At 43.6% G+C, this 10,823-nt stretch overlaps 1 protein-coding gene across 1 annotated transcript in view; it reads left to right on the top strand.

The window, feature by feature from the left end:
* The first annotated feature begins 507 nt into the window (after positions 1 to 507).
* APCDD1 (adenomatosis polyposis coli down-regulated 1) overlaps positions 508 to 10,823 on the top strand; it is a 41,153-nt gene continuing 30,837 nt past the window's right edge. Inside the window, exons 1-2 of the mRNA XM_006897026.1 lie at positions 508 to 571; positions 6,787 to 6,964. Of these exons, the coding sequence (XP_006897088.1) occupies positions 508 to 571; positions 6,787 to 6,964 (242 nt within the window). The remainder of the gene's footprint in view (positions 572 to 6,786; positions 6,965 to 10,823) is intronic.

The raw sequence follows: 10,823 nt of genomic DNA, 5'->3' as shown, positions 1-10,823 counted from the left end.
CCCGAGGGGCGGGGGAGAGGTTAGGAAGAGCGGGGTGTGGAGAGGGGAGCAGGGAGCGAGGTGCAGAGAGAGGGTAGGGAGCGGGTGCAGGGACCAAGGCGCGGAGAGGGGTGCAGGGAGAGGGGTGTGGGGAGAGAAATGCAGGCACAAGGTGCAGGGGGGGTTAGCTTGGAGGCAGGCGGGCGGGGGTGGGGATCCTTTTCAAGTGGCCAGGCTCCGCCTCCGGCCCCGCCCCTGCCCCCGATAAGAGGCGGTGCGCAGTGACGCCCCAAGCACAACGGCAGTGGCGGCAGGCAGCTTGTTGCCTGGCCCCGCGCTGAGCGGGCATGCGGCGTGCAGCAGCCCCCTGAGTAGGCAGGGCCGCCGGCCGGGTGGGGCCCGCCTTGCGGGGGGGCTTGGGGGTCGCAGAGCTCTGGGCTGGGTGGGCTGCGGGCTCCGGGCAGAAGCAGCCGGGAGGCTTTGGCAGCCTCTACGCGGAGCACCGGCATCGCCCTGGGAGCGCTGGAGATGTCCTGTCTCTGCTGCCTCCTGGTCAGATACCTGGTCCCGGCCCTCCTGCTTCATGGTGAGTGTGGGGTGCTCCGCCTCTCCGAGCCAGGGAGTGGCGGCCACGATGGGCCGGATCCAGCCCCAGCGTTCGTGGCCAGGATGCGGGCTACACCGGCCATGGAAGGGCAGCCGAGGAAAAGGGGCAGCTTTCCGGACTTGTCCGGCGCACTTTTCCCAGGGCGACCGAGCGGGAGCGAAATTGTGAAGTAAGTTCTCCACGCCCGCGGTGCCCTGGCCAAACCTCACACACTCAGAAGTGCAGACTCCAAAGAGTTACTGTAATGAGACGGTAAGGAGAAACATGTTTTAAGAGGGGAACCATTACGAGGAGCGTGTAGAATTTCTTAGGATTCGTGTGTGTTGCACTTTGTGTGAGCACCTTGGCTCCTCTGGACAGGTGCCTGGCGCTTGTACTCAGGATGCACTGATGGCCTGAAATCTTCTGCTGCAGTTTCCAGTGGCGGAGAGTTCTTAACAGCTAAACCAAAACCAAACCCGCTGGAGTTGAATCCAGCCTATGGCCATTCTCCATTGGATTGCCAAAGCTGTAAATCTCTGTGAGAGGAGCCAGCCTGTCTTTCTCCCAGGAAGCAACTGGTGTATTTAAGCCTCTGACCTGTCAGCAGCCAGATACTCAGCCATCATGCAGCTAGGGCTTCTTAACAAGAGGCAGTAATTAAAACCAGCCCCTTGAGGACGGCCTGCCCTTGATTTGTTATTTCCCTTTGCTCTTGCTGGTTGATTTCCTTTGATGTTACATGTGCCTTTTTTCTTAGGGGACTATGCTAACCAGGGACCATAAACCCTTTAAAAAAGGTTCCTTCCAGAAATTACGGTGAGAATTGTTAGGCAGAACTGCACCGACATCAACTGTGCAGATTTTGTCCTTAGTCTGTATTGACAGTAGAAGCATACCAAGGGAAAAACAGATTCAGATGTCCTCAGCTAATTTTGCTTATAGTCAGACACTGAGGAACATTTCAATCAAATGACTTCCTCAGGATAGGAAATCTTCTTTCCTCAACACCCCTACTCACTCAGTCACTCACTCAGATTCTGGGTTAGTAAATTATGCACCCTCAACAATTCTATAGTTTTGAGTCTGCAGTGGATTCAGCTTCAAAATGCTTCTGGTGGGGACTGAAGGGCCAGGTTGTGTTCTTTAGACCACAGGCCACTTGCTGTGTGTGTCTGGTTGAGCCAGACCTGCCTGATTGCCAAGGTGCACGCTGAGCCCCAGAGATCCCAAAATTTAAAAGGCAGGGTGGAAGGCGTGCAGTTAGAGGGCAAAAGAGAGAAGGATAATTATAGGGTTGGACTCCTAGGCCCATCTGCTTAGAATTATAGAGCAGTTTTAATCTTTGGCTGAAACATGAAACAAATCAGAGGCAATGAACAGATCAAACAGCAGCTGCCACACAAAGAAGAAAAGAGAGATGAAACAGGAAAATTCTTTAAAGAGAGCTTGTTGTAATACTTTAAAGAAAAGATAGGATGGTTAAATGACTTTAAGATGAAAAATCACATGGAAATTTGGTATAAGCAGAAATTTTGCACTGAAATGTTATTTTTGAATAACAAAAATGAACTTTAGAGATGGAAATTACTTCTGTTCACGTGGTGAATTTTCTCCTTGTTTTGAGATATTAGGGATATAATAATACTTCCTACCATCCCATGCAAGCTGAGATACTAATCAATGGCAGGTAACAAAACCCCAAGTATAGCCAGGGAGAGGTTATAGCACAGCCCCTAAACCTCTAAAATTAAGAATCTGGATCCTTAGATAGCTCTTCAGAATCTGGGGATAGAACAATCATGAAGGTGCTAGAAGCAACTGAAGGGACAGTCAGAGAATGAAATAGTGGCACGTGTGGCCAAAACTCTTTGGGGGTGTGTGTGTGTGTGTGTGTGAAAGTGGGTGTGTGAGTGTGTGAAATAGAGAGGGAGGAAAAGATACAATAAAGGAGTTTCAAAGTTTAAATAAATGTCAACCAACACAAGTTATCAGACCTCAAAATAAATTTGCAGTGACAAAATTAAAGCCATGTTGCCCTAAGAGCTCTCAGGAAAGATTGGACTTTAGTTGAAGAAATGAAATAGAATAGTTGTTTAAGTTGTATATCTTTGGACCTTAAGGAAGACTTGTCATAATTACTTAGGACAACGTATATCAGTAGAAAAGATGTAATTATTTCCCCTCTCCCTTCTGTATTTTTTCACTTAATTGAAGTAATTTTGTTAGAAAATGGGTATTAATTGACCTAACACAAAAAACTTAGTGCACAAAATAGTAACACACACACACACACAAATACTATTGTGACTGTTCTCTTCTTAATTAGATTTTATAAGTATTTAGAAATTTTTTTGTAGTAACAAATGGAGCTTGAATATGTATTTAATTTTAAGTTATAAGTTGGAAGGAAATCTGATGGTGACAAATGATTTTTCCTGACAAAGAGCGCATCTTATTTTTTTTAAACATATAATAGCATTTGTCTATTTACAGGACTGATTTCTAGGCAAAAATATATTTTCTAAGACTTGTATGTAATTATGACAAAGTTAAGCAAATTTCATTTCAGATATCATTTGTAAATTATTATGCATATAAGTCATGTTAAAAAGATTTAAATGCACTTCTTTTTGAAGAGCTTAGAGAATGCTAAAGACGTGGTATTCAGTTTTTCAGATTTTTTATTACTTCTGTTTCAATTCTTTGCAGTCATGTATCAATACTGTAACTGTTTATTGGTGAGTAAGTTAGATTCAGGGAAGATTTCAATCTATTGTTTATTTTTCTTATGTTTTTAAAACTGTAAAGGCAGCACAATACTCATTAAAATTTTGATGGCATTAAAATATACATGTTTGTTTTACTTTCCTTCTCTTCAAATTCGGAAAACAATTACATTTCCTAATCCAAATAAAACCTATTTTATGTCATGAAAGTATGCAGCTGGAAGACATCTCTTATCAGTATTTTCTTTGCTTATATGAAATGACAAAAGCATCTAAGATGTCAAATTCCAAAAATCATTCACTTTCAGAAACACAAATTAGTTAACACTAGTCCCAAGTAATTTGTGCATTAGTTCACAGCAACACAGTAACTCCAGTTGCTGAGGAAAACGTTTGTTTTTAAGGTTTGGACCTGAAAAATATTCTTAAATGCTGTTTACTTTTGTAGAATTCATTGGCTTTTCTGAAACATGAACACTAGAGCTATGCTTTCAAAGCTTCATTAGTTAATGATAACCAATAAAATGAGAAGCCATTTAAATAGGAGAAACACTTTATCCATTAGTCATGAAGTGAAATGAAGTCTTGAGAAGAAACAGGACATCGATATAACATAGAAAGGCAGGATAATAGACAGATTAAATACTCTCTTAATACATAAACAGGTATTTTCCAGGCAGTTTGACTATTCAGGAGAACCAGCAAATTTTATCATGTCATATTTGTTCTTTCTCACCCTAACGGATTCTGTAGAGGTGAATTGTGTGACAACATGATGTAACCAATTAGAGCAAATATTAAAACACTTGAGAGTACACATTAATTATTAATGATTCTGTACATTGAAAGGATTTGAAGCAGAGTGTGTCTTCAGCAGATTATGCATAGAGTGAAAATTATTGTAGAGAAAATGTAAAGAAAAAGGCTGGGGAGTAAGAAATCCTGCCATCAGACTTTATGTGTGCGGCTTTTTACCTCAATCTCTCCAGTTTGGTAACAGATGTATTTCAGATAATTGCATGTTAGTGTCACTCTAAAATTATTAAGGAAGTGTTGATCTGTAAGGATTTTCCAGTTTCTCTTATTTCTCTGTTCTACAAGTTTGCTTGTGAATACCTAATGTACATATGGTAAGTGACGCAGACTGCTGAGCACAGGATTGTGAGGGGGGTATTGCCTCTTGCCTGCAGGGAGCTCTAATTGCCTATTTGTAGGAAATTGCACTGCAATCCCAAAGACATGCAAGATGAATCCACCAGCTGCTCCATAAGAGAAGGATGGACAATCTCCCCTGCAAATTACTGTCTCTGAAAACCAACCATAAGGTCAGCTATAGTTTGGTTCTGACTCTGTAGCACACAACAAGAAGGAGTCAGAAGAAATGTTTATTTTGGGGGGATGACACACTTAAGCTGACTGTAAACCACTCCCTGCCCCCTACCTCAACACTCCCAACACACACAGGTTTCATCTGTGCTGAAGAGGATTGGTATTTGTGCAGCAGTGGTTAGCCAGAGGTCCAGGGGGTAAAATCTCGTTTTCTGCTTCAACGCTAGTGTCTCTCTTGGACTATGATGTCAGAAGAAAAGTGGTAATAAAAACTGCCTGTTTTCAGCTAAGGTTAAATGAAGCTAGAAATTTGAGATCTTAACTTTAGTATAAAACCCAGATGAAACACTCTGCTGTTATATCAAATCATTGCTGACTTGTGGTGACCCACTTTTGGATTTCCAAGGCTATACACCTTAAAGGTGTCTTCTTGCTGAGGAGCTGCTGAGAGATTTAAACCATTGACTATGTGGTTGTATGTGTGGCACGTTACATACTGCTCACCAGAGTTCCTTTAATTTTGGTATATGTTGTTGTTATATACCATCACGATATAGACTCGTAGTTAACCCTCCAGTGGGTTTTCTGAGGCAGTTTAATGCCATGGGAGGAGGTAGTCCATCTTTCTTCTGAACAACACATGGTGCTGTGCCTTGAATCGGCAATGCAGCTCCTTAACAGTAAGCCACCAGAACTCAACTTTAGTATACTGTTCATAAAAAAAAGGAATATACTTTTAAATATGAAGGTTCATATATTGTTTGAGGCAGCTCTTTTAGCTCATCTCAAGAAATGAAACAAAGTATTTTTTTGAAGGAAAAAGAACTTGGTTAACACCTTAAGTGTGTGGGACTAAAATCCAGTCCTGCCTGTAATCCACACTTTGGTTCTGTGCTGGAGTTTACTTGGCATTAGCCACTTCAAAGGATGCATTTTACAGCAATGACTGTTTATTTAATTGGGTAGTGCAATTTCATGGCTAAGTAATTATTGCATTTAATCTAATCAGTTACATTTTATCTGCTTCAAGGTTTTACTTATCAGTCAGGTTCAGACTTGAGAATCCTTTTTTACTCTAATTACCAAAGTGATAGATGGCACATTATATAAAGTACAGGAACATGCAAAACAAACAAGAAAAATAATGGAAGCCTTTTTTCCCCAGACACAACCATTATTTTGGCATCTTTATCTAGTCTTTTTTCTTTAATAAAAACTTTTTTTTAATTAATTTTTTTTATTGGGAAAAACATATTGGGGTACAAGGAGGTGAGGGTTGGGGGCAGAAGGGTGAGGATGGGCCAGGATGCAGTTGCAGAGCTGCACAGTTTGGTCGGTGCGGGGAGCAGGTGAAGGAAATGATGAGGGTCCAGTGGGGACCAGATGCTACAGAGGAATGACAAGCATTTTTCCAATAGTAATTAAACCAACTGTCTTATTGATTTGGGAATTGGATGCCGACTCTCTGGCTTCTTCATGCTGAACAGGGGCATAGATATAAAGGGGAGAAGGGAGGATGCTTTATCACCTTACTGGTGGTCTTGGGTTACAGCTGCTTGCCTTCTTGCTCCTGAGGGCCACGACAGCTCGCCCTGGGCCGGGGGCTTAGGGCAGCCCGCCCCGGGCAGAGGGCCATGACGGCTTGCCCCGGGCAGAGGGCCATGGGCAGCCCGCCCCGGGCAGAGGGCTGTGATGGCTGAAGTAGTCTTTCTTTTTTTTTTAAAAGAAGAAAAAGTGTGTGTGTGTGTGTGTGTGTGTGTGTGTGTACCATCAAATTAGATCTGACTGGTACAGGAGATTGCCTCTCCTTCTCCAGCAGAGCATGAAGTAGAGTCTGGGTTTTTTTTTCCCCCAGGTGCCTGTCAGGGCCTGGATTTCAGCTGTCCACACCACAGCAGTGGGCAACGAGCTTAAAGCTCCTGATGGCTCTGGGCACTGACTCTCACCAGTGGCTATGGATGAAGTCACAGGCGATTTTCAGCCAGTGCTGGAACCTTTTTTTTTTTTAAATCATGTAGTCAAAGATTGGTTCTTCCCTGAGAATGCTTGAAGATTATTGTTTCCTTCCCAAATAACTTTACATATGCTAGCATGGGAAATAGTCTTGAAGTGTTTTTTTCTCAATCTTCTCCTGTGGAATAACATCTCACTTTTCCTTTTCAGGGCTGGGTTCTACCTTCCTGCACCCGGACAGCAGATCCCACCCCAAGTCTTTAGAGAAGAGTGCCTGGAGGGCTTTCAAGGAATCCCAGTGCCACCACATGCTCAAACATCTCCACAATGGTGCCCGAATCACGGTGCAGATGCCACCCACAATTGAGGGGCACTGGGTCTCCACGGGGTAAGAACTGTAATAGTAGTTGTGGTCGGGAGGGACCCATGAGCATAGTGAAGTGGAAACCCTGTCTGTGGTGCTTTCTCAGATGCATACACAATTTTTAATGTATAGTGATGGCTACAGTTTAACTAAGAGTCAAACAACTTCTTAACACTATAGTTAATAAAGAAACATAGACTCCTCTGGAAATCCTGTGCTAAAGCAGAGATTAACTTGCCCATTCATTAACTGCTTGGTGTGAGTGAATAGATCCTTATTTACTGAATTCTGTTTAACTACTTGTTTATAAAAAGAAACCATTAGCAAGTGGAATTGAGAGTGCATGTTTTACCTACCCTGAAACATGGCTTGCAAAGCTTCTTATTGCCTAACTAGTCTAGCCTGTTCTAATAATTTAATATATGGGTTCTCAGAGTAAGTTAAAGAGGCTCAGGCTAACTCGCCAACCCAGACATGGTGCTTGGTTGTTTTTTTTTTACAGGTTGAGCTCTATCCCAGTTAGACCTTTAAAATTAACCTAGAGGCAAACCTGTCATTTGTTTTTCCTCTACTCATTAGATGGATGAAAATTACCAAGACTAACTCAAGGATCTGGTGACTACTCCCTGTGCACTGCACATGAATATGGGTGCAGCCTCCAGGTACCTTAAAGAGAGACCAAATGAATATAAAAAGAGAAAAAATTAAAATCTATAAGATGATAAAATACTTGAAATTTTTAAAACGTGATTTCTTGGAATCGTTGCATGATATTTGCGTAAGCAATCTTATTGTGATGTACTTTAAAATATTGTATTGATATCTTCAACACATATCTCTTATGTCGTGACTATGTACCAAGCATGGTTCCAGATTTTCAGTATGTAGCAGTGAACATGAACCAGACATTAAAGGATTATACAAGTAAGCACACAATGAAATAGGTAATTATAAAACATAGTGCTGCACTTGGTGCTGAAGTTCCAATTGCCCTACAAAATAGCTGACATCATCCCGGCCTCCTGGGAACACAAAGCCCTGGACATTGTGGAGAATGAGATGCCAGGCCTGATGCACATGTGGAAGATGTACTCAGCCTCCAAGCCACTGTATGCCGCCCACTGGATATCTGCACATGACCGTGGAGACAACAGTCCTCATTGAGACTCTGGTAATCCTGTGTGCTGAAGTCTAGTGGTCCAGCTGCAACATCTTCTCTACCCAGGACCATGAAACAGCTGCCATTGCCTAGGCTGGTATTCTGGTATATGCCTGGAAAGGTGAAACAGATGAGGAATACCTGTGGTACATTGAGCAGACTGTACTTCAAGGAAAGACCACTCAACATAATTCTCGATGATGGTGGTGACCTCACCAACCTTATTCATATTCACACCAAGTACCCACAGCTCTTGTCGAGTATCTGAGGTATCTCTAAAGAGACCACTATAGGAGTTCACAACCTGTATATGAGATGGCCAAAGGGATTTTGAAGGTGTCTGCCATCAATGTCAATGACCTTGTCACCAAGAGCAAGTTTGACAACCTCTATGGCTGCCGGGAGTCCCTCATAGATGGCATCAACAGGACCACAGATGTGAAGATTTTGGGTAAGGTGACAGTGGTGGAAAGCTATAGTGACGTGGGCAAGGGCTGTACTCAGGCCCTGAGAGGTTTTGGGGCATGAGTTACCATCACTGAGATTGACATTGCAGGCCTCTATGGAAGGGTATGAAGTAACTGCTATGGATGAGGCCTGTAAGGAAGGCAACATCTTTGTTACCACCACAGGCTGTGTAGATATTATCCTTGGGTGGCACTTTGAGCAGATGCAGGATGATACCTTCGTGTGTAACACTGGACACTTTGATGTGGAGATTGATGTCATCTGGCTCAAACAGAATGCTGCGGAGAAGATGAACATAAAGTCTCTGGTGGACCACTACCAGCTGAAGAATGGACCCCGCATCATCCTGCTAGCTGAGGGCCAGATGGTCAACCTGGGCTGTGCTGTGGACCACCCCAGATTTGTGATGCGCAACTCCTTCACCAACCAGGTTCTGGTATATAGATTGAACTGTGGACCCAACTGGACAAGTTTGTTATGGGGGTCCACTTCCTACCCAAGAAGTTGGATGAGCCAGTGGCTGAATCTCACCTGAGCAAGCTGAACATGAAGCGGGCCAAGCTGACTGAGAAGCAGACCAAGTACCTGGGCATACCCTCTGACGGCCCCTTCAAGGCTGACCACTACTGTAACTGAAAACTAAGCCTGTCCGTAGCCTCCCAACTGATGTCCTTGCTCCTCTCCTTCCAAGTGATGTTCCTGGTCAGGCTCCAGTTCTTTCCAAGAACAAATGGCATTAACTTTGAGCTTGATTTTTCATTGCCATCTTGCCCCTCCTGATTGACTCCCTGGGGCTGGTCACTCAGCCTTTGGCCCCCTCTGTGTCCCTCATACTGTTCCAGATGTGTTAGAGGACACTGAGGAATTTCTCCCAAAGCCCTTATGATGGTAGAGGTGTGAAAAAGACACCCACAGGGAAGCACATGGGGGTCTTGGAAGTGCTTTCTTAGTCTGTAGACTGGCAGTGGCAACACTTTCTCACCTGGCCTGAGGGCCTTTACTTGTGCTCAATTCATAAGTTCTTCAGCCCATGACAGATGAGAAGGAGCATTCAAAAAAAGAGCAAGTTGGAACTGTTAGACTTTGAATGCTCCCAGGCCTAGCTTTGTACTAGGCCTTCTCATAAGCTGGGCACAGGAGAGTTGGAACTTTTAGTCCCTAGTTTACGGGGGTTAGAGCAGACATATTAAGGGATGGCCAAAAGAGAGCAAGGGAAATGACAGCTAGACATTGAGAGGGGCCAGAAAAATGTAAAAGGCACTATAGGTCTACCTAACACGTTGGTTCCTATCACAACTCCTGCGTTAAAAGAGGTTTACTTGGCTTATGGCATGTGAAGAGTAGAAGATGTGTTAATAAAAGTTTGGTGGGCTAAAATTAAATGAATGCATGAATGAATGAATTAAGTGCTATGTAAGTAAAAGAAAAATATCCAGGCGCTAAAAGAGAATGCCAGCCTGACCCATTGCTGATTGCTGTTCAGTCACTTCTGACTCATTGTAACCCAGCAGGTCTGAGGTAGAACTCTGCCGCATACTATTTCTGAGGTTGTAATCTTTAAAAAAGTAGGCTGCCATGTCTTCCTTCAGGGGAGCAGTTGGTCTTTTCAAACTGACGACCTTTTAGTAAAGATGTACTTACCCATGCTTGACTACTGGTCCTTGAGACAATACCAGGACACAATACCTATGTGAGGTTAGGAGCCACTCCAGGGAAGTGAAACAAAGAAGGTGATGTTGGCTCTCCAAAGATTAGGGAGGGAAGAACTTTACAGAGGACAAAAAAAGGCTAGACTGGATCTCAGAATGAGTCAGAGTCTGACCAGTCATCAGGGGTCTCCAGTGAGGCTGGAGAGGAGAACGAGGCAAGTTCTCAGAGAGCCTTGCAGAACATATTGTGGAGTTTGGTTCTTATAAATGAAAATTAATGGAAAAGAATTTTTTAAAGAAAAGGAAGCAAACTTGAGGTTGTTGTTGTTGTTGTTGTTATGTGCCGTCGAATTGTTTCCGACTCATAGCGACCCTATGCACAACAGCACTAAACCCTGCGCCAACCGCACCGCCTCTGACACACCCATCCCGATTACCCCAGTCACCGAATCAGTACATCTCATAGAGGGTCTTCCCCTCCTGCGTTGTCCCTCAACCCTCCCAAGCATGATGTCCCTCTCCAAGGACCCGTCCCTTGTGGCAACATCCAAAGTATGTCAGATGAAGCACCAGAATCCTTGCCTCCAAGGAGTAGCTTGGTTTAATC

The sequence above is a fragment of the Elephantulus edwardii genome, unplaced genomic scaffold, assembly GCF_000299155.1.
Source record: "Elephantulus edwardii isolate Elephantulus edwardi_28Jun2011 unplaced genomic scaffold, EleEdw1.0 scaffold00196, whole genome shotgun sequence".
NCBI classification, from domain to species: domain Eukaryota; kingdom Metazoa; phylum Chordata; class Mammalia; order Macroscelidea; family Macroscelididae; genus Elephantulus; species Elephantulus edwardii.
Note: the sequence above shows the minus strand (reverse complement) of the source record. Positions and strands in the feature narration are given on the sequence as shown.